Source organism: Lepidochelys kempii, chromosome 21 (assembly GCF_965140285.1).
Source record: "Lepidochelys kempii isolate rLepKem1 chromosome 21, rLepKem1.hap1, whole genome shotgun sequence".
In the NCBI taxonomy this organism is placed as follows: Eukaryota; Metazoa; Chordata; order Testudines; family Cheloniidae; genus Lepidochelys; species Lepidochelys kempii.
Window position 1 is genome coordinate 13,263,544 of NC_136400.1, and position 26,662 is coordinate 13,290,205.

Here is a 26,662-nt window from a genome sequence, read left to right on the forward strand (position 1 = left end):
GCACCTGGGGTGATGAGACGTGGTAATCTGGACCTGATCCCAAAGTCTAGTGATGTGACTGGAAAAACTCCCATTGACTACAATGGGCCAATGGATCAGACCTTTAGACTGTTCACTTCCAACAACCATGAGAGACCCAGAACTTTACTATGATGGACCTTCAGAAAAAGCTAATTTTAAGCTTGAATTCCAGTTCTTCAATCTCATTCTTCAATCCAAGGTCTAACATGGTCCACTGACTGGGAGCTGAAGCTAGACAAATTCAGACTAGAAACAAGATTCACAGGTTTAACAGTGAGGGGAATTAACGACTGGAACAACTTGCCAAGAGCTGTGGTGAATTCTCCAGCCCTGGCCATTTTGGAATCAGGATTGGATGTTTTTCTAAAAGATCTGCTCAAATTCAAACCGGAATTAATCCAGGGAAGTCTGACGGCCTGTATTATGCAGGCGGTCAGACCAGATGATTACAGTGGTCTCTTCTGGCTAGATAATCTATTCATTGCATCTTCCCCGAAGCGTTTGAAGTTTGTGCTGTGCAAGCTTATTAAATACGTGTTGTTGTCTTTTGCTCTTTATGCAACAGAAACAACGTGGAAAAACCACACAGGCACAGCTGGGTCCCAAATAACTGTGTTTACTAACTATACACATATAGAACAGGCCTGATCACAGACACATTGCTGCTTGTTTCTGGCACGTTCTAAGACACAGAACACATTGAGTGTCACTAGACAGTTGGCAAACCGTTTAAAGGGACACTACCTTATTTTCTGTATGCTACAATATGTGATCCAACCAGGGAACAGGCCCAACCCCACCCAACCCATGTAACTAACAGACACACAGCAATCCTTGGTGAAAATTCTTGCTGCATTATCCTCAGTTCAAGAATTAGTCAGAGAAGGAATTAGCAGAGAATTTCATCTAAACCGGTGTAATCACTTTGCTGTCTGCTCGCAAACTGGAAGCAAAGATGACATTGGCTGAATGAAAGATTCATCATGAATGAGTCGCTCGGCTGTAATTACATTCCAAACTTAATTCTGAATTGCCTGTGTAACCCACTGATCAGGATGTGTTGTGGGTGTCGTCCTCTGCACCTGATCTGTAGAGGACATGAGTCTGATACAGCCCTAATTTGAGAGGCTGGCTTTTTAGCTCACGCTGTAAAGACTCATGTTTTCAGCTCCCAGTTCAATCAATCAACGTGGCAGCTGTCTCATGTGTTTTTCAGTGAAGTTGCTTTTGACACGTAGTAGCCAAAGCTAAGAAATGAAAAGTTAAAGAAGAAGCCAACAGCTCGGGGCTGCATGTCTGGGGCTGTGCCTGGATTAACACAGTCTATAGTGGTATAATGAACATCACACCCTGATCTCAAACTCCTGCAAAACCCACGGGGAATTGCTAGGGATGGTAGTGCTGCGTGCTCTGGGAAAACCTGGAGCCGGGAGATCATGAGGCTAGAATGGGAGCCATTTATTACCTAGGCACCACTTTACAATTGCACCTGCTGCAATGCACCACAGCCAAATGCTCGGAACTCACCTGCAAGGGACTATCTCTGCTAGGGCAATCCAGGATGAACCCCCTCACCCCATCATGCCCTGGAACTAAGGTAAGAATCTCTATCCGTTCAGAGACTATCCAAGGGACTGATTCTGTGAGGGGCTGAGCATCTCCTAAGGTCCACAGGCTCCATTGAGGGCACTCAGTAGCTCCCAGGAGATGCCCAGTCCCTGGCTGGATGGGTCCCTGCTTGTACTGAACTTTTCCTCTTAGAAGCCCAGGTGAGACTTCCATGTTGAGCCCAGGTGGGACTTCCACGTTGAGCCCAGGTGGGACTTCCACGCTGAGCTCAGACTGAGGTGGAGTGCTGCACCCCAACACTCACCAGATTAATTCTGCAAATGACAACGCACTTGAATTTCTATGTATAGGAACGACCTCCCCTGCTACCAAAGTGCAGCCACCGCTGGGGTGGGACGTGGCAGCTGTTTAACGGCACTCATCACTGCCCAACAGGCCAGAGGTGAAGAAGACGATATCCATTAGCTAGGTAGTGGCCCACCCTGGCGTGTGACCAGGACATTGGGGCTAACACCCTGACTCTTGCAATAAGTGCCATGGGATTTTGGTGACCACAAGCGGGTACAACCCTGGTTTTACATCTCAACATCCTCAGACAAGTACCACTTCCCAGGCTCCAAGATGACTGAGGATGCCGCCAGGGCAGCTGGAAGTCTGTGTTGCTGTTGCTCCAGTTACCATAGCTAGGAACCCAGCTGTTTGTGGCTTGCAGTGCCCTCCCTGTGCCTGGACAAAGAGATCAACCCTCCTCCCCCTGCAGCCACATGTGGCACCGGGTGACACTCGTCTGAGCACTCACGAGACAGCTGGCGTATCCAATGCCCCCCAGGCGGGGGGAGATGTAATTCCACACGCCGATGCTGCCCCGGCGGATTCTCTGACCCACGGCCAGCTCCAGGAAGAAGAGAGGGAGCCCGATGATGATGAGCAGCACCAGGTACGGGACCAGGTAGGCACCTGGCAGGAGAAAGAAGGGCCATTACAGATCCCACCTGCGACTGCACGGTGAAAGCCGGGGTTCTTCCCAGTGGTGGGACGGACATGGAGGGGGAGAGGGAGGAGGACAAGGGGGAGGAGAGAGAACAGTCTCAATCGTGATGTCTCACCAGCCGCCTGATCATTATAACCCAGAACCATCGGAGTCATCCTCTGCGCCTGTTGTTTTTCTTACACGCTGACATAAACCTAGGATACTCGTGTGCAGAGGAAACAGACAAAGAGACACACAGATGCTTCCAGGGACACACCTCCAGCCACACCCCCACACATGATGGGCTGACTGACACAGTGACACATGGACACAGGAGTGTACACACGCACAGAGGCTAGTCTGGCACCTACAGACACTTGACCTATACATCTGCTTTCACACTTGTGCTTGGCACAATGCTAGCTGCTGCCCTCGAGTGAGTAGCTCCCAAGAGGGCTAAATGGCAACCCCATTAATCTCTGTCGAACTGGGGAGACTGGAGCCAGGACTGGCTCTAGGCCCCCCACAAAGCAGGCACATGCTGGGGGCGACATTCCGGCCACCCCCCACTTTTTTTTTTTTTTTTTTTGCTTGGACAGTTGCACTCCTGGAGCTTGGGGCGGCAACAAACCTTGCCTGGCTCCCATCATTGTTAACGGATTGAACCTCACAACACTCTTGTGAGGCTATTACCCCCTTGTGCAGATGGGGAGCGGAGGCACAGAGAGACACTAAGTGATTGACCCAAGGCCACGCAGGAAGTCCACAGCAGAGCAGGGATTTGAATCCAGGCCTTCCACTAACCACTGGACCATCCTTCCTCTCTAGGGGACAGAATGTATAAATATGTGAAGGGAGGGGTTGGAAGAGGGGTAGGGAAAATTGGGATGACTGACAGAACCACAGACAGCAGATATGGGAGTAAGGAGAAATGACAGCAAAGATATCGGTGGGGACAGGATGAGACAAGGTGAGGATGGGGATGTGAATGGGCCATGGGCCAGATATTCAGCTGGTGTAAAATTAGGGAAACATTAATTCATTAGGGAGCCCCCCCCAAACTGCTGTGAGATGGGTCAGTGTTATTATACTCATTGTGCCAATGGGGAAACTGAGGCACAACATGGTTACGTGACTTGCTTTAGATAATGTGGCCAGGAAATGGCAGTTCTTGGAATACAACCAGGAATCCTGACCCCCGCACAAGTCACGGCTCACTCTCTGAGCCTGGTTCTGATCTCCCTTACACTGGTGTAAATCGAGAGGTCCGCCATGGAAGTCACAGGGCCAGATCCTCAGCTGGTATAGATCAGCATAGCTCCATTGGAATCAATGAGAATGGAGAATCTGGACCAATAATTGCATTCAACCTCCTCCTTGTTACTGGTACAAACCCACTCAATGCAATCAATGCATATCACTGCATCATGCAGCGCATGCATCTGAGTGGGTACACAATGTAATCCGTGCATGCAATGCAACTGTTGCATGCCTCTCAGTGCAGACGCAATGCAGCCAGTGCACACGTATCAGGGCATTCGCACTGCAACGCAAGCCAGGCATGTCTATCAGAGCATTCTCTCCTTGACCCAAACTAGGTCACTGTTCGCTATGCGTGTGAGATCACAAGGGGAATAGCTGGCACACTGGAGCTGGCCTGAGGTGCGCTCCATCCAATTTGGGATCGAAAGGTGAGGGGCGCGTGAGCAGGCCCGGAGTGTGAAGCGTTCACTGTACAGGTTCAGCCCGAAGGATGACTCATCCCCGAGATGGCACTAGACACATTTTAATTATTGAGATTACTGCAGCCTTCGCAGCTGAGGAGATGCTGAATTATGCAGCGCTGGGAATATGGACAACAGGGAGGAGGGGAGGCATCAGAATAGGCTCCCCAGATTGGGGATTTGCAAGCGGGGTGGGTAAACTTCTGACTGGAAATCTGAATCTGGGTCCTGCTGACTGAATTGCACACCGGAGAATTTAGCTCTGACGGAGGATCTGAATGTGAGCTCTGAGATGGGTTCGTGGCATTCTGCTGCAGCTTCCTTCCGCACCCTGAAAGGTGAGCACTGCAGCACAGAGACACTGAATGCCTGATCTTCCAAGGTGCTCTGCAAGCTCTGCTTTTACAGGAGAGCCTCAGAGCTGCGAACATCAGAGTGACGAACTGACCCGTCAACCACGCCCCTCCTTTGGAGCCGTACGAGATCAGGCAGCTGCAGACACCAGAAAAACCCCCAACAATGCAGTGCAGTCCTGCGTGAAACGTGAACTACTACAAAAATCAAGGGAAAGCAGCATTTTCCCTCTGCACAGTTAAGTTTCAAAGCTCTATTAAGTCAATGTTCAGTTGTAAACTTTTGAATGCACAACCAGACCATTTTGTTCAGAGTTACGAACAACCTCCATTCCCGAGGTGTTTGTAACTCTGAGGTTCTACTGTATGGACTTCGTGAGGTGCTGTGGGTGGGCCCTAAGGGCTAACCCAACGGGCTCGATCCTGCCCTTTGACATTAGTGGGGATTGTGCGGGGTTATCTGAGAGCAGAATCTGGTCTGCGTGATTAGGGGCAGGGGCTGGGTGGAGGGGGTTGGGCTGGGGAGGGTGAGGCCTGTCTAAATGATGGATATATTTTGCCTGTCAATATATAAAATTGTAGCAATTATCAACCGAGGATCTCAAAGCACTTTAGAAACATTAGCTAATCAAGCATCGTCACAGGGTCCTCTGAGACAGGTCACTCTTATGATCCCCATTTTGCAAAGTGGGAAAACTGAGGCACAGAGTGGTTAGGTGACTTGCCCAAGGTCACAGAGCAAGGCAATGGCGGAGCTGGGGGTAGCAGCTAGCAGCTGTCTCCCCGTTACTGCTCCATTCACTAGACCACATTCTCTAAGCCAGATTCTGATTTTATGTGCGCTGGTGTAAATCAGGAGTAACTCCACAAAAGAAATGCAGTGGTGCTGGTGTAAAACCAGCCTCAGAGGAAAGTCAATTCTCCCAATTGCATAAAAACAAAATTCAGGTGTCTGTTTCCTTGTACAGAAGTCATCATTAAAATGCCAGCATTCACCTACATTGTGATGGCTGACGTCACTGCAATGAGGCCTTGTTCTACTCCTGCAAAGAAAAATGGCACAATAATGTGCTCATAACTGTGAATAAATGTTGATACTCTCTAATGGGGATAGATAGATAGATATAGATAGATAGATGGGGTGGATGGGGATGGATAGATGGATAGATAGATAGATAGATATTCACTTGGTGTTGATTTCAATGGATCTATCTAGGCTGGTTTACACCATTTAAGGAGCTGATCCCATAGGTTGACCTGGTTCAAAAATCTAATGCAATTTGCTTTCCTATAATATGGTATGGAGAGATGACCATAGAATCACAGAATCACAGAATATCAGGGTTAGAAGGGACCTCAGGAGGTCATCTAGTCCAACCCCCTGCTCAAAGCAGGACCAATCCCCAATTTTTGCTCCAGATCCTTAAATGGCCCCCTCAAGGATTGAACTCACAACCCTGGGTTTAGCAGGCCAATGCTCAAATATGATTGATTTTTTTGGTTCACTGGCAATTTTGGAGAAAAAAGTTTCATGTCAACCTGAAAACAAATATTTTCTAACTTTTCAGCAAATAGAACAGTCAAAAAATTTAATTTCAGGTCGAACAAAAGGTTTAGTTTCACTGTCATGTTTTTTATAATAAACTTAAAGAAAAGTTTGAAAGAAAAATATTGCTCCAACCTGGAAAAAAACAAACAAACATTTTTCGGTTTCTGGATATTTTTTCCCCCCAAACTATCCAGTCAGTAAAACGGACACAAATTCTGTATCACTGAATCCGACTTCTCCACCCCCCCTCCCCCCTTGAAAAACAGTTTCAGACAAATAATGGTACGGCCTCCTCCTTGGAGTCCAGGGGAGGCGATCAGCTCAGCTAAATCTGCACGGCAATAAAAAAACCTGCAGCACCGAGTCTGAGAGCCCCAGGCAGCTGATTCGGGCTCACAGGGCCGGGGCTGTGGGGCTATAAAATTGCAGTGCAGGTGTTCAGACTCAGGCTGAAGCTCAGGCCCTGAGACCCTTCCCGATCGCGGGGTCTGAGAGCCCAGGCTCCAGCCCGAGCCTGGATGTCCACACTGCAATTTTATACCCCTACAAGCCTGAGCCCCTCTGAGTTAGCTGACCTGGGCCAACCACAGCTGTGCCACGGGTCTTTTCTCACAGCGTAGACATACCCCATATGCATTCCAAGAGCCCAGACAGTGCATGTGGGCTAATCCTGCCCTCGGTTACGCATTCCCACCTGCTACAGACTTCAGCAGGAGCTGGGTGCATGCAGGAATTGGCCCCCTCTCTCTATCCCAGTGGCGTTTTGTTGTACTGAGCCGGCTGTACCCACGCCCGTGGTCTCTTACCTCCTCCGTTTTTTTGACACAAGTATGGAAACCGCCAGACATTCCCCAGCCCCACCGAGTACCCGATCTGGGCCAGGATGTATTGCAGTTTGCTGTTCCACGCTGGCCGCTTCTCAGAGTCCAGATCTTCCTCCACATCCTTCTGCTTGTCCCAGGCCTCGCCCGTCATGTTCAAGACACTGCGCTTGTAGTCCACGGGCTCCTCGTGGGCCAGCAGGTCGGCCACCGATTCGGTGACATGCTCGCTGCTGTGCTCTCGCTGTGTCACTTTGCTGTTCTTAGGCATTGGGGGTTTGCTGGCTCTGCAGCCCCACGCGTCGGGAGGGGATGAGAGGGGGGTGGCAGGAGAGGCAGGCGCTGGCTTTGGAGATCAGCCCCCTCAGCTCCTGTTCATCCACGGGACCTGTAAAATAGACACACCAATGGGCAATGAAAGCAAATGGTCTGTTTGGCTTTGCTGTGATGGGAGATGCACACTTCACTCGGGGAGGGAGGGGGGTGCGGATCACCTAGTTTAGGGAGAGGCTTCACCTGGTTAGATGGGACTGCGGGTGGCCTCCGAGCTGGTGTAAGGGCCAGATGGGCTAGCCAGAGGCTTCAGGCATCTCACGGCATCAGGGACCTTCATCTGGTCCAGGTGGGCTGGCTAGGGTCTTCAGTGCTAGTGGGGACCTGCACCTACTCTAGGTTGCACTGAGATATGACCCACCCCATCCTCCATTTATCTCTCCCCGGACTCCTGCTCCGATTCCACGATATTCGGTCTGCAGCCACCGCCTGCCTCCTGCAAGGCCTGACGGGCATATCCAAGGGTGGCACAATCCCTGCTCTCCTCCAGTGTCCCCCATTCCCTGGACAGCACCTTCCACATCCTGCTTGGGTTAGAGCCAAGGATGGGCACTGAAAATATTGTCCAAGACAAGAACAGGCATCAGCTGCGTTCGTGTGACAACGGCAACAGCCAGAGTTCTCTCTCTCTGCTGATGTTATCAGAGCAATTGAAATAGCCAGGAAGCCTGTAGCTAATTCTTCCAAGGCAGTTTTACAGCAGAGAATGTCTACAGATCATTGGCAGGGTGTACAGAGGCATCGATTGTGCCTTCTCTTGGCATTGCAAAGCTGCTGCTGCTTATCATAGGATCACATCCTCAGCTACTGCAAATCAGCACAGTCCTGTTGACTTGGATGGTACTCCAGCGATCGACATCCGCTGGGAATCTGGCCCATAACGTTTCAAAGATCTATGGCGTCTGCTTAGTTTGAAATTGTTTCTTAATTAAAATGACGAGGGGGAAAGATTTTTCAAAGCAGTTTTCACCAGTGTATTTCCAGGACAGTAATGGCTGTCCGGTGTAATTGTATTGTTACAGGGAACTCCGTCTTTTGAACGAACCTGTATTCAGCAGACCTCATGTTCTGCATTGCACAGGGACCTGACCCCATACTGGTCATACATGGAAGATGGAGAAACTTAGAACCGGATACTTTCTTATTTGCATGACGAGAGCGTCTAGAAGCCCCGGCCAGGATCAGAGCCCATTGTGCTAGGTGCTGCATGGACACAAAGGGGGAGACAGGCCCTGCCCCCAGAAGCTCACAGTCCAAATAGACAAGGCAGACAAGAGGCAGAGAGAGAGTGGAAGTGACGTGTCCAAGGTCACCCAGCAGGTCAGCAACAAAGCCCGGAATAGCACCCAGGGCTCAAGTCTCACTCCAGTGCCCTAGCCAGAAGCAGAGCTAGGTTTTGCAGCTAGGGGTGGCGATGGGTCTGATAGTGTGGCTGATGTGATTAGGCCCTATGATGGTGTCCCCTGAATAGATATGTAGCCTAATCACATCATAGGGCCTAATCACATCAGCCACACTATCAGAGGCTCGTTCGCCTGCACATCTACCAATGTGATATATGCCATCATGTGCCAGCAATGCCCCTCTGCCATGTACATTGGTCAAACTGGACAGTCTCTAGGTAAAAGAATAAATGGACACAAATCAGATGTCAAGAATTATAACATTCAAAAACCAGTCGGAGAACACTTCAATCTCTCTGGTCACTCGATTACAGACCTAAAAGTGGCAATTCTTCAATAAAAAATCTTCAAAAACAGACTCCAAGGAGAGACTGCTGAATTGGAATTAATTAGATGCATGCATTTCATAGAATCATAGAAGATTAGGGTTGGAAGAGACCTCAGGAGGTCATCTCGTCCAACCCCCTGCTCAAAACAGGACCAACACCAACTAAATCATCTGAGCTAGGGCTTTGTCAAGCCGGGACTTAAAATCCTTTAAGGAAGGAGATTCCACCACCTCCCAAGGTAACGCATTCCAGTGCTTCACCACCCTCCTAGTGAAACAGTGTTTCCTAATATCCAACCTAGTCCTCCCCCACTGCACTTACAAATGCTGGTTTGAGGGTGGAGGCTGACAGCTCATAACCCCCACGTCATAACCTCACGACCTCCAGTTTGAGAATCCCAGATCTAGTCTGACCTCTTGTCCAGCACAGGTCATTTCCCCCAGTTACCCCTGTACTGAGCCCAGTACTTGTGTTTGGCTAAAGCATCTCTTCCAGAAAGACATCCAAGCTTGGTCTGAAGATATTAGGAGATGGAAATTCCACCTGGGGATCTTATTCTAATAGTTAATCACCCCCACTGTTAAAAATCTGTGCTTTGTTTCCAGATGGATTTTGTCTGATTCAGCATCCAGCCGCTGGTTCTTTCTCACTGTACTATCCAGCTCCCCTGCCAGCATAACTGGGTCAGGCAGCAACCCCTCTGGGCGGGCACAGTTAAAAATCAGGGCCTCCCTCCCCTGGGTGACATAACCAACCTCCAGTTCAGTTCCCGTGTGCGGCTCCTGCTCTTCCTGAGCATGCACTGTACAATGAGCAGGTCCCTTTAAAAGTGGGCCCTGAAGTAAGGTCATTGGCTCATAGAGCAATCAGGGATTTGTAGCAGCCTCCATGCTACTGAGTCCGCAGAAAGATTTAATCAGATCAATCAGCAATGCATTAGACCCGACTTATAATTCATTACCCAACAACTGGGGGTGGGGGGATCAGACACCTGGACGAACCTGGACGTAAAGCCTGCTGTATTTCTCATAAGCTGGGACAACGGCTGGCAAAATGAACAGCCCAAGCTCCTGCCGGGCTGTTAAAATCCAAAAATAAGATGGCAAATAACCCCCGAGGGAGGTCTAGCAAACAGGCTACTCGATGGGGCAGTAAGAGATCTGGGTTCTAATCCTAGCTCTGTCACTGACTCTCTGTGTGATGTCGGGCAAGTTACTTTGGGGCAGATTTTAAAGGTGTTTTGGTGCCTACCTTTAAAAAGTGAAACCTGTCCTCACTCTGTGCCTCAGTTTCCCCCCCCCTCAAATTTTGTCTGGCTTATCTATTTAGACTATAAACTCTCCAGAGCAGGGCCTATCTCTTACTATGTGTGTATACAGTTTCTAGCACAATGCTCTTAGTTGGGGCCTTCAGGTTCTACTGTTCTAACATCATTCAGAATAAAGCCTGGGACATGCAGCTAGTTCTTTGTGTGAACACGGGATGACACAGATATGCCTGTGAGATTAGAAGGCGATGCAGAAGAAACAGCTTTACTGCCCTGCTGGTGGGAATGAGGGACTGGTTAGCTCCCGGTAGACAGTAAATAACGCCCACCAGGACATTGGGTGACCTCAGCAGAGAGTCTCAGGGTTGAACGGGTATGGGCTACCTCTGCCCTGGTTTTGCCAGGGCCTCCATCACTGTAGTATCTGGGCACCGCTCACTCATTAATGAGAGAGATCTAGGCCAAGATTTTCCAGAGTGACCTTGGGGGGCGGGGGTCAGCCTGAGACATCGAATGGCGCCTGGTTTTCTGAGGGCAGACACTCAGCACTGTTTGAAAACCAGGCCCCTTTGACGTGTCTCAAGTCAGGCACCCAAAATCACCAGGTCCTTGGGAAAATCTTGGCCAAGGTGACTTGCTTGAGGTCACACAAGCCATGCTTGGAGCCTAGATCTCCTGAGTCCCAGCTCAGTGCCTTAACTGCAAGCCCATCCATCTTACAACACTGCTCAAGGACTGAGAGGAAAGGATTGTTGGCCTGACTCCGGTTGCTATGGGGCAGCGAAGTGTCCACCCCTCACAAACACCATCACACCACCTGGAATCTTTACCAAAGAGACCAAAGACAGGGCGGCCCAGGGTTTCTGACCCTTCTTCTCACCCTCTGGAGGATGGTTCCCTCCAGGCAGGGCTGAGGCACATGGGCAGGAGCGGGAGGAAGCTTGTACTGCTGGGACTCCATGTTCTGTGGATAAACGGGAGGGTTGATTCTCCAGAACTGTTAACCTGGCCCCTTTCACAAGCACTAAATGATCCATCACATCAGTCTTGCAAAACTTGGACATCACCTGTTCCTTTCAATGAGCCTGCTGTCTCATTTCTATGGTGTCCCCCTCTCTTTAGGAATTCAAGGCAGGAACTACTAGGATTTTTCCCTCCCCTCCTCTTTCCTGCTGCTTCATTCACAAGCAATTTGGAGATAGAAATTCTGGGAAACTCCCTCTACCAGCCCTCCAATCAGAGCTATGCCCTGGAGCCCTGGCAGTTGCTGCCTGAAATTGACAGCCAGGAAAGCTAGCCGTTTCTTGGATTGGTTTCTGCCATCTGGCTATGGTGAGGGAAAATAATCAGAAGAGCTCTGTGGTCTGCCGGGTAACTCACACAAATATAAGTGAATGTTCTTATCAGCTGCATGCGCCAGAAAGTGATGCCATTAAACAAAGAGGGACAAATCCACCGACTGTAGCTGAGTTACTCCCGGGACATTTGGCCCAGAGTTTTCAAGTGATCACCTCCCAGGGCTGTGCAACTTCAGAGAACCTGGTGAACCTGGGTGCCTAAGGAAGGCTGCTTAGTTCTACATCTGGATGCCACACCAGGGCGCCAACTGGTGAAGCTGGGTGCCCTAAATTATACACCAACTTGGGCAGCAAGCTGGGCTCTGCTATGCTGCTTTGTTGCTGCAAAGAAACCGTAAACCCAGCTTTGAGGATTTCATGGCATATTCCCTCTTGCGAGAGAATCCTCCGTAAGGGCAGGGCCACCACAGAAGCTCCTGAGTCATCCCCCAGTTCTGGCCCATGGCTCAGAGGACACAGCTGATAGAAAGGGACGGTCTCTATGCCTAGTGGATAGAGCACCAAACTGGTACTCAACAGACCTGTGTTCCATTCCTGGCTCTGCCACTAGCCTGTTGGGTGACCTTGCGCAAGTCACCTCCCCTCTCTGTGCCTCAGTTTCTCCATCTGTCAAATGGAGATAATGAGACTGATCTTCTTTGTCAAGAGCTTTGATATCTGCTGATGAAAAGTGCTAGATAAGAGTATTATCATTATTTATTATGCCCTGGTGATCCCTAGGCATCCAAATAGCCCCTTAAGGGTATAAAAGACACAAGGTGGGTGAGGTAATCTCTTTTACTGGACCAACTTCTGTTGGTGAAAGAGACACATTTTTGAGTTACACAGTGACCTGAAGAAGAGCTCTGTGTAGCTCAAAAACTTGTCTCTTTCACCAACAGGAGTTGGTCCAATAAAAGAGATTACCTCACCCACCTTGTCTCACTAATGTCCTGGGACCAACACAGTTACAAGAACACTGCAAACAAGCTTCAGGCTATAGGCAGCTGGAATAAGTTAGAGTAGCCTTCGGGCTGTTCTGAAACGCGCAGGGCGTGGAGAGAAGAGTGCTTGATCTGGCAGTTGGCAGATCCTGGAATCAAATGCGAGAAAAGATAGCATAAAACCCCTCCCCGCCTGGGCAGCTGCAGAAAGGCAGAACTCCAAGCCCTGGATGTATGGTGGGGTCCACCATCGTATTGTTCTATGCACAAAGCTCCCCACACTGCTGCTTGCTGCCACTCCCATCCCCTCCTTACCTTGCCCCATCTTTCAGGCTCAGATACAGTCACATAAAACAAAGCCTGTTGAGATCAATGGAAAGATACCGAAGGATTTCACTGGGCTTTAGAATCAGGCTCCTATCTATTCTTTCAACGCTGTAGATAGAGGAAATGTTTCTACCTGACCCTGTGTTAATCATGATGAGTGCCATGTGCCTAAGGGTTCATGGCACTCGTCTCAGCATAGGATGCTCCTTTTGCAGGCAATTTTTCAGCTGTAGTAACTGCCATGGGGTTGAGAGATATTGGCATGAATGGCGCATTATTATACAATTAAACTATTGTATCAATCTTGACAGAATATTTAAACGGCTTCACAGTATCATTTTAGGAGACTCCTGATCCACCAGAGCCTGGAGATCTGACACTGTAGCCTAGCAACGGATGCAGAGTGCAGCTTAAAATAGCTTTTCTAATAGAAGCAGGAACAGAGCCGGTGAACTGTGAGCTTTCTTAAGGGGGAGAAATAATGAGGTGAAAGGAAACAAAACTGTCGGAAAATTGCTCCTTGCCAAGGGCCTATTCCCCCACCATGCTGCTCTTTAACCCTTTCAGCAAGTCTTTGGCAGCTCTTCAGGAGTTCGGCCACTGTCTGACCTGTCGTCCTCGGCTTCTAAGTCATCTTGGGTCAAATGATGAGATCTTTGCTCTGCCCTCAGTCAGGGAAAATCTGTGCCATTTTCAGTGGACATTTGTCTAAATAAAGAGACGTTTGCCTGAAAACTACATAATGACTTCCTATTAAAATATATGACGTGGTTCTCCTTTCACTCACCCTGATGCAAATGAGGAGCGACTCCATTGGGCCAACTTCCTGCCTCGCTCACGCCAGTGTAAATCAGGAGCAACGCCACTGAAATCAATCGAGTTACACTGGTGTAAGCAAGAGGAGAATCAGACCTGTGAAGTAGAAAGGGCTGACCAGGAAGTCATACAGGAGTGGATGGCAGGGCTGTCCTTGGTGCTGAAATGTGCCCATGGGCTCCAGCGTTAGCTGCAGAACAGGGAGGGAGCCTGAAAAGTGAGATCCTTTCATACAGGGCTAACCAAATTTTGCCTGACTGAATGGCCTGTTGGGAGAACCCTGAGGGCAGCACCTAACCCACACAGATTTCAGCCGTCCTCTTTAACATGAAATTCCCCAGCTCTTTGCTTCCAGTCTTGCCATATTCGACTAGAAGCACTTCTGGGTGGCACTGCTTTCCGATTTTAAAAACGGGTGTCATAAATCAGGGACCTGGATCTGATTTCACCCACACCAGTGTAAATCAGAAAGAGCTGTATTAAAGTCAACATGGCTACGTGGGCCAAATTCTCCGCTCAGTTACACTACTGCAACCCCACGGACATCAAGGGAGCATAGCAGAGAAGAGAATTTGGCCAAACACCATTGTGAGATCAGGATCAGGCCTAAAGTGCACCCCATCCATTCCCAGCATGCTCAGCATCCCAAAGGGCCGGATCCAAGGCCTACTGACGCCAGCCGGATCCTTTCCATTGACTCCAGGCTCAAAGACCAGACTCCCTTAATTTGAAAGTGCATTTCAATTCCAGCATTGCCACCACTGTTGATTGAAAAGGGATTTAATCAAAAATTCATCTTCCAAAACAAACAAACAAACAGATAAAGACAAATCTGATCAGCTGACAAACATGAGCCTTTCTGTTCTGATTTGCTATAGAAAGCCCACGTTACTGACAGATGGGGACTTTGTTTACTCAGGCCTTGCAGCATTAATTTTCTTAAAATGTGCACGTTCTCTCTCTTTAGAAGAAAGATGAGGGCATTTCTAGCTCTCGGGTTGCAGTAATCGCACTTGAATGGCTCAGTGCTTGCCGCATATTTGCAGTAATATTTCACACATAACAGTTGTGCTGGTTTTTCTGTCATCTGCCTGTGGAAATGGACCTATTTGGAGACAGGACAGTAGAATTCCCCGTGGCAAGGCTGAGAGAATTTGCCAGCTAAAGGCGGTTCCGGTGCCATGGGCAGAATCCCTAAAGGACTCATCAGAGAGCATATTCTCATTGCATATCCATGTCACATGATTAAAGATTGCTGGGCCAGATCCATCAACAGTGTAACCTCACTGAAGTAGATGGAATTATGCTTGGGATGAATTTGCATGTGTATCATACAGGCCCACCTACCTTTGTCCCTTGGATCTGCTCTATCCACGTGAGTCTGCTAAGTTACTTGTTGCTTAGTATTATTAGACACCTGTACTGTTCGATATTATGCACACCCAGTTATATGTTATGGCTGCCTTTGTGCTGATAGTTTTACTCCAATAAATTGTACATGGTGCTGGAGCTGAAAAAAGCATTTTTACCATCCAGAAATATAGATAATGGAACAATGTGTAACTCCTATTGTATACCCCTCTCTAGCATCCTCCCTGCAAAAGGGGCAGCCTGGAGTCCAGTTCCCGTTGGAAGACCATAGGAATTGGGCACCTACCTCCCATTTGTGCCTTTGAAAATCTCCCTCCAGGACTGTAAATAAAGCATAGCTATGCAAATAATGTAGCCCACAACATATGTATATTCAAACAGGAACACAGGGGCCATCATGCCAGAACAGACCCGGGGGGCCTGTATCTCATCTCTAGCAGTGACCAGTATCAAATGCTTCGGAGCAAGGTGGAAGAAACCCTGCAGAAGCAGTGATGGGATCCTCTGTCCCCAGGAAAAGTGTCTTCCTAACCCTAATATCCAATATATCTAATATCTAATAGTCTGATTAAAGCCTCCAAGCAAAGAAATTCAGAACATAAAAGTGAAGATAGGGTCAGCAGTGACTTTGGAAACATGGCACCTTCTCACTCAAGGGATCTGCTCCCTGATGGGATTCAGTCTATTCCAATGGACTGGAAAGAAATTCAGCTTGACTGTCAGAGTCCAGCTGGGACTCTGAAGGCCTAACAGTTAGAAAAGTGACCTTATTTCTAATAATAACTTTCAGTAGGAGTTAGGCAACTAACTACCTTTGAGGATCTGGACCATAGAGCTTAAGTGGTGCATCAGTATTATGCTGGCCCTCCAAACAGGGGTGAATTTCACCCTCTGTGAGTATGTTTGGTATAGAATTAAATAACATGAGCCATTTTCATAGTTAACACCCAGAACGGACCTGTCTTTTAAGAAACTGAAATCCCACCTTCAACCAGGAAATTGCAGTATAGGGGCCTGATCCAAAACTCATTGAAAAAATCCCACTGACTTCATGGCGGTTCGATCAGGCCCTAAAGGCACAGGATGCAGGGTTACCTGGTGTCTGAGGACTCCTGGGGTACCTAGGTGCTGACAGTGAGCAGGAGCGGCTTACACTGTCCTAGCTCTATGGACAGCCAGAGGGTACCAGTATCTATGGGTATGTCTACCCTGCCACTAAATACCCACAGAGTCAGCTGATTTGGGATTACAGGTCTCGGGCTAAGGGGCGGTTTAATTGAGGCGTAGATGTCCAGGCTAAGGCTGGAGTCTGAGCTCTCGGACCTTCCCCCAGCACAGAGTTCCAGATCCCACGCTCCAGCCTGAGCATCTACACTGCAATTAAACAGCCCCTTAGCCCTGTCCAGCTGCGGGTGTTTAACTGCACTGTAGACATACCCAATGGGACCCACTCTGGTGCCTTCCATCCGCCTGAAATGCGAACGTTTACAACGGAACGTGCTCCCCAAAAAAAGCTGCCCAAGGACTAGAGGCTTCTGGGCAAGGCACTAAGGGCTTTGAACTGTTCTCACAACACTGACGCCACGTGTACCAGTTTAACGAGCCCCATTAAGCCAGGCTTCCTGCTCGGTTATGAATTGTTTAGTAGACGAGGGAGTTGCTGTGCTGTGTGTTGCCTCCCTGGGTTTCTCCGGGCAGTAGCCAGAGATCTATGTAATGTTGGCTCAGCGTTCTGACAACAGCCGCATGTTGGGATGGGCCACTGCCTGATGGGATAATGCGGCCCACCTGACATGGGAGGCGGCACGGATTACAGCAGCCCCTCCAACCTGCGCATGGGCGAGTTATTGGAAACAAATTAAAACCTTGGGCCCGGAAAACTCCTCTGGCATTGCTGTGGAGTAGGCCACTTTTCTCCAAACCCTTTCCAGACCCTTCTGCTTCAGCATGCTACTAATAATACTGAGCCCCTTATCCACTGCAGATCTCCAAAGCATTTTACAAAGGAAAGTATCACGGGCTCCATTCTACATGTGGGGAAACTGAGGCATGGAGGAAGGTCACATGGTGAATTTGTGGCAGAGCTGGGAATGACATCAAGGTTGCGTGACTCCCAGGCTACTGCCTTGCCCCTCAAACCACCTGCCCACTCCATGCCGCCTCCTCTCCTCATCCCACCTTGCCCCAGTGGCAGCCTCATTCCTCCCAGGTTCCAGAAGCCTCGGAGATGACCAGGGAGAGGACATCTGTCCCTGGGGGGTATCCTGCCTCTGCCAGGCAAAGTGTTCAGCTATCGAGGCCTAGAAATCCAGCATGCCTGTGCACCCATAGAAAGGAGTCTTGTAACCAGCTGTGCACTGACAATCGCTAGCATTTGAATAAGCCCATGGTGTGTTCCCGGACAGCCTCTAGGGGCAAGAGATATTTCAAAATAGGAGGAGAATAACTATATTTAGCACCTATCATCAGTATGGACAGGGCCCCCAGCATCCCTGCTTAATGTGTTTCTATTCCCAACACCCCAGGGAGATACAGCATGGCTATTATCCCCACTATCCAGAGGGAGGAAACTGAGGCACAGAGATACCAAGGGACCCACCCACGGTCACACAGGGAGCCAGTGACAGAGCTGGGGTTTGAACCCAGGTCTTCCGTATCCCAGGTTAGCACTCTAACAACTGGACCATCCTTCCTCTCTTACCCAGCCCCATCTTCAAAGCTCTATATGGACACATATGGATTCACCCTCCCAGCGCCCCTGTGAGCTTGGCAAGCCAGAGTCATTATTCCCACTTTGCAGATGGAGGAAACAGAGGCCCAGAGACCCGCTCAATGTTACAGAGAGGAGCCAGCATCAGAGCTGAGCTTAGATTGTAGGAGTGTGATAGGAATTGAACAAGGAGTCGAGGAATTAGACTCATGAAAGTTCCAGGAGTGTGTGTCCCCTGTTAGGGAACCAACCCAGGAGTTCTTTACTCAGTCCACACTCAGGCAAAACTCTCATTGACTATAATGGGGGTTTGCCTGAATAAGAGGCTGATTAAAAACTTCTGGGCACAGTCACCTTCTCCTAAATGAAAACCAGCTGGAGGAAGCAAAGGGGAAGGAAATCGCTGTGAGACATCTCCCCCCCGCCCCGTTGTTTTTGTCATGGGTTCCCCCTCCACAGAGCAGGCTGCAGGGGATCTGCACAGATTCTGGGGACCAGTAGAAAGCCAGACCCATTGGCATGGAAGGCCCCACACTTCAGCTTCATGTCCCACTCCACTCTGCTTCCTAGTAGCATGGCTCCATTGTGTGTGCCCATAACTCAGATCAGTCACTGACCTTATTCGGAAGGGAGGCAAGCCATTTTTCAAGATCAGGAAGAACTGAGCGACGCGATTTTTTGCCAGGCAGATTTTATTTGGGGCCCACTGGGCTTTGACGCTGCCTCTTTAAGCCTGTGACTCCTGCTGGGCACAAGCCAGCATGCAAACTTGTTCCCAGCTCTCTCGGAGAATGATAGGCACTGCCAGAAAATGTCAGCCCCAAGCTAGGCTGAAGGGAAACAGATCAAAGCAGCAAAAGGCATTTTTAATAAGGACATTAGGGCCTGACCCTTTGGTGCTTTGCCATTGAGTTGCACGGCTGCAGGATCAGGCCCTAAATGCTGATTGAATGGGTTTATCAAGGTTTAAAGAGGAAGCCATTGATGCAGAGGGGAGTTTTAATTGGCTTTGCTCCCTTTGTACCAAGGGGCTACATTTCCAGAATGTCGGCCTCCTTTTTGGCACCTGCCAAAATGTGCATTTTATGCTCCCAGATGCTACAGCAATGGGCAGCAACGTAAAACCCAAAGCTAGATTTTTGCCTCCAAGTTGAACTCTGGGTGCAAATATGAGTGGTCTCCCCTCTACGAATTGTGCACGAAGATGGGCTGGTCAGAGATGCAAATGCTTAGACTTGCGCCCACCATTTATGGTGCAGGGACATGTGCTCGAGTGGCATGTGTACCCACAAAAAGAGAAGCCAGGCCTCAGCTCTTTTACAAAATGTCCCCCTTATGTCTTGTAGCGACTACTGCCCACATCTGTCCTCTCTCGCTTCACCGTGCGGAGCTGTCCGGTACCTCTCCTTGTGATACCAGAGTCTGGCTTCTCAGCCGGCATAAATAAAATGAATGCAGTGGTGATAAGCTAATTTATATCAGTGGAGGCTCTGGCCCCAGGATATTTAATGCACTAAGAAACAGCTTTTATTTTTCAGAATTTCCCATTGCAACGCTGAGTGCCTCAAGCACCTTTCCTCAGAGGATCTCAAAGGGTGGGGTACGTGCTATTGGAAATACCCACGTTCATTTCCTTCGCTCCCCGTACAAATGTTGCTAGGGGATAGGAAACATTCACATACTAACGGTCCCATTCTCTATTGGGGAAAGTGAGGCACAGAGCAGTGAGGTGACTTGCTCAGGGTCATGCAGTGAGTCAGGGACAGGGTAGAGAAGAGACCCCAGGAGGCCTGTCTCCTCACAGACCTCTGCTGTAATCGCTAAACCACGTTCATTTGGCTCCCAGATGAATGCTGTGCAGCTCCAGGGTTCAGCTCTCCAAAGGCTGGATCCAGAGGCCAGAAGGTGACCATGAAAACCCAAGAGTCACTTTATCAAGGCAGCAGGAAAGGGAAGATCAAGGACACAAGGGACCAGGGAGTGTCCGCACTGGGTAAGGCCCCGGTTATCTGTGGTGGATATGGACCCCACTCCCTCCTTATCCACCCCAGCTCTCCCTATCTATTGTTTGTACTGCAGCAGCACCTAGAGGCTCTAACCAAGATCAGCGCCGCATGGTGCCAGGCAGGCGCAAGAGAAGAGAGAGTACCTGCCCCGAAGAGCTTCCGCTCTAAATAGAGGAGAGAAAGGGTGACTGACCCCAGTTTCACAGATGGGAAATTGAAGCAAAGAGATTAAATCAATGTTGTCAGGAGCCTAAATATCTTTGAGGAGCTGGGCCTGAGTGACTTGTGCAAGGTCACACAGAGAGTCTATGGCAGTGTAGCAAACTGAACCTCAGTTCCACGAGTGCTAATCACAAGCTCTGCCTCCCTCTCAAAAAGCAAACACTATGGGCTAGGTCATGAGACTAGCACTGCAAAGTCATGTGTTCAAGTCCCAACTGTGCCACAGACTCAGCGGGTGACCTTGGGCAAATCACTTAATCTTCCCGGTGCCGTAGCTTCCCAGCCATGGAATGCAGCTAATCCTTCCTTTCTTCACGGGGGAGGGAGGTCACGAGGACAAAATCCATTGCTGATTCGAAGGTGCCCAGATACTACAGTGATGAGAGCTAGATGGGGGCGGGGTCATTGTGCGCACACAGGTACAGGGGATTGTTGCATCCAAACTGCACCATGCGGTCCCGAGAGGAGAATTTCACCCGGATTGTGGAAGTGAATCATCTCCTGGCACTGTTTTTACTGCACATCCCCTGGTCTCCTCTCTCTCAGAGCAACCGTGCGTACAATCCAAGCCACATCACTTCTCCAACCAGACAACGAGAAAGGCTGCTGCTCTCAGGGATGCCAGGCTCCAGATCTGAGCTTCCCTCCTAGCTGGCCCTGTTGGAACACTTTGCCATGTGGACTCATTAGGGTTTCTCCCCTCACCCCCAGACCATCTGTGCTAATTAGTTACATTTAACCACAGGACAACAAAAATGACACACCGACTTCTAGTGTGACTCAATCGAAACAAATGGCGGGCACACTCTGTCCCCCATTGCGGGGTGAGTGTGTTAGTTGATTTACACTGACTCACCAGGAAAGCCAGGGCTCCAGGCAGGCTTGCCAGCTTTAGCAGCGGCAGGGGATGGCTTAGCTACCATCAGGTGCAACTAAGCCACTAGGCTGAAACTGGGAGCTCAAATCTCAAGAGGAACAAACCATCCTTCTGAGGTGGATCAGCTGTGTACCTGGTGGGCAGGGTGGGGGGCTGGGGTTTCCAAAGAGAATTAGGCACTCAGAGCCTGATTCTTTCTTGCCCAGTCACTTGCCCCAGGGCAGAGGGGGGATAAAATGTTACCATTCTGATTGGATAGCAGCTTACATTCACTTTGCCCTGAGGCATCCGACCTTCATATATGACAGGCCTATAAATACCTGGAGAGATTTAAACAATGAAATCCTGTGTACTCTGTGTGGATGTTCCTAATGATGCTATGGCACTTTAGCTAACAGTTGGGGCTTGGTCAGCAAAACCTTCCCACATGCTTTGAGTTCCTGCTTCACTAGCCAGGTGGCTGCATTTCATTGCATATGCCCTGATTTGGGATGCAAGGTGCTACCATGTAAAATAATATTCTTAGCTCTTTACCAAGAGTCCATTGAATTAAGTCCTCAGGAGCCCAGAAGGGGAAGTTATAAAGGAGTATCTCAATGTTTAACATCCCATAACAACATTCGGAGAAGGGGAATTTTCATACTTCATTAGTCAGGAAGCGTCTGGACAAGTTTAATCATCTGATTTGGTCTCCTTTCTTCTCTCATTTGGTAATATGCAAACATACATCAGCTGCAACAATGTGACACTGAATTTGAAGCCAGTTAGAGCCAATGATCACATGATTCCTTGCACACGGCAAGCTTTATTACTCTCACAAGAGGATATTTTTCCAGCTGGAGCAGAGGAGCACTCCCTCCCCAGTTAACAGCACTAACTTCAGATTAATGAACCTACCCTGACAGCAAACTCCTCCTGGAAAACAGCATGTGAACGGAGTTCTAACACAGCTAATGCATCTCAAATCACAGCTTCCTCATTTCAGATCATCTTCGCCTATTGTAACACAATGAACCTCTTCATGTGTAAACAGTAATGGCCAGACTGATCTAACTCACACTGGAGTAATTTCAGAGCATCTCCACTGAACTCAATAGAATTACCGCGGATTTATGAAGGTCTACCTGATTGCAATAGGCCAGATTCTGACCTTACAATGGGTTTACATTGATGTGACCCCGGTGGAGCAAATTCTCCTCTCAGACTGGTATAAGTCTAGAATGACCCTGGAGTTAATGGTATATTCCAGATTTACACCAGGAAAGGTGAAAGCAGCCTTTGGGCTACTGACATCAGTGAAACTGCTCCTGATTTACACTGGAGCATGGTCGATCAGAACCAGGCCCAGCAGTTTGGTCTCCTTTCAGTCAATGACCTTACAGTTCTCAGAGACTTTAAGGCCAGAAGGGACCAACATGATCATCCAGTCTGACCTCCTGCACATTGCTGGCCACAGAGCCTCATCCACCCACTCCTGTAATAGACCCAGTTAAACCAGAGTCCAGCATTCCTGACCTATTCACACCATGTTCCGCGAGATACTTTCCAAGCCACACCTAAGCCAAGTGATTTTTTAAATCACAGAACCATAGAAACGTAGGACTGGAAGGAACTTTGAGAGGATATTAAGTCCAGCCCCCTGGGCCAAGGAAGGATCAAATAAACCTAGATCATCCCTGACATCCATCCTGCTCTTAAAAACCTCCAATAAAGGGGTTTCCACAACCTCCCTTGGAAGCCTTCAACTGCCTTTATAGTTAGAAAGGTTTTCCTAAAATCTAACCTAAATCTCCCTTGCTGCAGATTACACCCGTTACTTCTTGAATTTCTACTTTCACCATGTCTGTGTAAACTCAAATGCTCGTCTCTCTCACCAACAGAAGCTGGTCCAATACATGATACCACCTCACCTGCCTTAGCCACTCCCAACCGTCAATTCCCGGACCCAGGTGGGTTAGCCGGGGTGTGGAAGCAAGCATCAGATCTTCAGCTTTTAAGCAGGGCCGCGCTCTTCAGCGGGTGCAAGCCATTGTAGCTTAACCCAAGGCAATGGCGCTCTGCTGATTTACAGCAGCTGAGGATCTGGCCCAGGATGTGAGACCCAGAGGAACATGTGTCCTTGGGAGTGCCCAGTGATTTACTGAAAAGCACAAATGCAGGAGGGGAAATGAGCCATCCCTGCACCTCCTGGCATCTTTAATCCGACAAACACACACATATTACTGCCAATTTTCTGGCCCCCCTCCCCAATAAGACTCCTGCTCTGAATGCACAGCATGCATATAAATAACTAAATACAACTCAGGGGCTGGAAATTAAATATTCATTATGGTAGCGTGTGCTTTCTGCCTGCCTTCTCAATGTTACAGTCAAGGTCACACTGGCAAGCCTGGAGCCTGTATGTAGTTCAGCAGAGGCATTTAGGAATTTGCAGGGTTGTTTCCTGATGCTGAGTTGTGGATTCCACTCAGACCCACCAGAGGTACCAGCCAGCTTGCCCCAGCTACTGCAAAAAAGATTTACTCTTTTACATCACTCTTTCTTTCTGACTTTTTCAACCATTCCTTCCTGGGTAACTGCTCAGAGCCTTGTCCTTTGTGGATATTTTTAGATTCCAGCTGACCCTTATTTCCTTTCTCTCCCTCCCCACCCCCTTAAACCATCCCCTCCCTGATTTCCTTCTCCCCAAAGAGGTCAGATCCCCACTTCAGCACCGTAGCCTAGCAACTGGGGTGGAGGCGGGTTGTAATGGTGGAATAAAACAGGCGATCGCCTGTCTGAAGAGATGCTCCCTGGGAACGGGGGAGAGGAAACCTACCAAGGGGAAGTTGCAGCGATACAGGTCATGGTAAGAGACAAAAGCCCAGGCACTTACTGATCTTGTAGTATAAGGAGGAGGTGAGTCTTACCTCTCTCCCCCGGATGCTGCCCAGCTGTTGCGGGGTGAGCAGAGAGCTCCTCGGGGATGCGGTCAGAGTGGGAGATCTTAGCTGGGCTCTCCCACGCCCTGGCGCCCACACTGGCCCAGCACCGGTGCAACTGACCAGCTCCTGAGCTTGGAAATTGACCTGCAGCGCGGCGCGTTCTGACGCACGGATGAAACTCCCCAGATCTCGGCGCGGGGCTTGGACCCAACCTCGCTCCTCCCGGGGCGGCAGCTGGTCCACGCCGTTACCTTCCCCGCTGCAGGAAGCTGGACGGCTCCGGTCCGCGGCGGCTCGGTGGAAAATGCGAGCAGATCCCGCTCCGCTCTGCTCAGCCCGCGTGGAGACACCTCCACATCCCCGCCTCCGCTCCGCGGATGCTCAGCGCCCTGTGCAAGGTCGGTCACATCCCCCTGGGTCTCAGAGCGACTTGCCGGAGAGCCAGCTACCTCTCTGCCTGCGCCCGGATCTGCTCCTGCCCCGAGACGACCAGCCACAGGCTGGGTGAGCGCTGCTTTCTCTCTCAAGGAAAGGGGGGACACAATCTTTTAGCTGGGAGGGGGTGACGCAGGCTTGAGTCACTTGGAGATGCACGTCAGTGAGAAGCGCTGGGCTAGCGGACAAGATCGGCTGAGAAGTGGGCTGGAGACACCAGTGCGTAGGAGCGAAATCCACCCTTCTGGGATCAGGGAGGCGTCCCGCTGGAGCTCTTTGGCTTGTTCATAAATAGCCCCCCCCCCGAGTCCAAAACGATTTGGCTGGGCTGTTGCACAAGAACATGAATTTGCGGCGCCAGAGCTTTGAGCCTGGTATCCTGCCTTCAGCTGAGGTCAACGCCTCATGCTTCCCAGAAAGGCAGAACCTTCCCCTCCTGCATTGGGGCAGCTTTGCACATGGAGCCCTTCCTGATCACTGTGGGAACAAACAGTTTCTGCCCTGAAACATCAGGCTAGATTGCCACTAGCTTGTCATGATGACAATGTTGCGGGGCTCTAGGGCCTTTTACCTGAAAATAACCATGTGCTTTATGAACCTCACTGAACTCAGAGTCATGGAGTTTAAGGCCAGAAGGAGCGCAGGATCATCTGGTCTGACCTGCTGTATATCACAGGCCCCCAACACCACCCAGCAGCTGCACAGCACTCCTGGGAGGCAAGTTATTATTCGCATACCCAAATGGGGAAACTGAGGCACAAACAGGGAACGCAAGCTGGGAATAGAACTCAGGGGACAAAAATCTATTCTCAGGAATACCAATGTAAACCTTGCCTTGAAAGTCGATGGAGTTAGGGCATGGATCCAAAGCTAATGAGCTTTGAATCCAGACCCAACCCTGCATTTATACCGGTCCCACGGCAGAATTTGACACCACATCTCCTGACTTCCACAAGGGCCCTCTACCTCAGCTACAGATGTCCATACAGATCACAAAGTTATCCAGGTAAATGGTTCTGTTGAAAGCTTCTGATCAACCACTGATGGGTTATAATGAGGCCTCCAGCTGTTTATACACACAAACACACACACACACAAAGTCACAGCTGAGCATTTGATGTCAGCTCTTTAGTCCAGGCAACCCCTGAATCTGGCTGCTCATGTTGGACTAACTTGTCACTCAGCTACTTTTGCTGCTCCAATCCACGTATTATTATTTCTATAAGAGTATAAAGATCAGAGCCCCCTTGTGCTAGGCGCTGTACATACACATAGCGAGACAGAGTCCCTGCCCCAAGGGATTACAATCGAAATAGACAGCCAAAGGAAGTATTACCATCTCCTTTTTACAGACAGGGAAATGATGCTCACGGGGACTAAGGATGGACCCAGCTCTGGTTTAAATCTGCCCTTCTGAAAAGACCAGGTTGTATGACTTGTCCAAGGTCACACAGAGAGTCTGTGGCAGAGCTGGAAATTGACCCAGATCTCTCCAGTCCCAGCCCAGTGCCCTAATCACAAAACCAGCCTTCTTCTCTAACAGAGGTTCATGGGAAACCTGCCAGTTGCTAGTATGTGGAACATAACTGTCCAGAGTCCTTCTCTACCCAGGTCACTCTGAGCTTATAGTCATGATAAGAGGGGAAAGCAGAGCGAGGCTGACCAGCTTCTGAGTTCATGGGCCATATGAACGATCCAAGTTTCTTGTTCCAGACACCTCTCTAACTCTGCAGCAGAGCGTTTCTATTTCGTTATTGACACACATTTTCAGCTCTATAGGCACAAAATGATTGATTCTTCCCCCCAGACGCACTTACATGGGGAGAACGCTCAAATCCATCAAATACGAGAGGCCTTGAGCCTCATTTCCCTCTCTCTGACCCAGGGGAGAAACTCCACTAACCCTGGTGTAGATCAAGAGTAACCCCCCGGGGCCAGATTCTCCTCTCACTCGTCCCAGCTTAAATCCGGAGTCACAGAACTGGAGTCCATGGAGTAAAACCAACACAAATGAGATGCAATGTGTGCTGCTGGCATGAGGGTTCAACCACCGTTGCTGCTTTCCAAGCAAAATTATCTTGGCTCCTGGGTCTGCCACCACGGCCAGAGCAGGCTACACCAGGAATACCACCATTGAACTCCAAGGAGTCACACTGATGTAAGTCGGATGTGAAAGCAAAATTGTACCCGGCATGTCTCATCATATGTTATATAAAGTTCTGCTTCACACAGCGGACACGGCCCCCAGCGGACACGGCCAGTGTGGGCGCCAGGGCGTGGGAGAGCCCAGCTAGGATCTCCCACTCTGATCGCCTGTCCGCATCCTGGAGGAGCTCTCTGCTCACCCCGCAACA

At 49.5% G+C, this 26,662-nt stretch overlaps 1 protein-coding gene across 2 annotated transcripts in view; it reads right to left on the bottom strand.

The window, feature by feature from the left end:
• Positions 1-24,542, bottom strand: part of SLC6A17 (solute carrier family 6 member 17) — a 43,936-nt gene extending 19,394 nt beyond the window's left edge. The window contains exons 1-3 of one of the 2 annotated variants that reach the window (XM_073319772.2): positions 23,859-24,542; positions 6,993-7,395; positions 2,390-2,547 (exon numbers count right to left, since the gene is read on the bottom strand). In XM_073319772.2, the coding sequence (XP_073175873.1) occupies positions 2,390-2,547; positions 6,993-7,278 (444 nt within the window). In that variant the 5' untranslated portion in view covers positions 7,279-7,395; positions 23,859-24,542. Of the gene's footprint in view, positions 1-2,389; positions 2,548-6,992; positions 7,396-23,824 lie in introns of both variants that reach the window. The other variant, XM_073319773.2, reaches the window with a different exon arrangement.
• Positions 24,543-26,662: the final 2,120 nt, after the last annotated feature.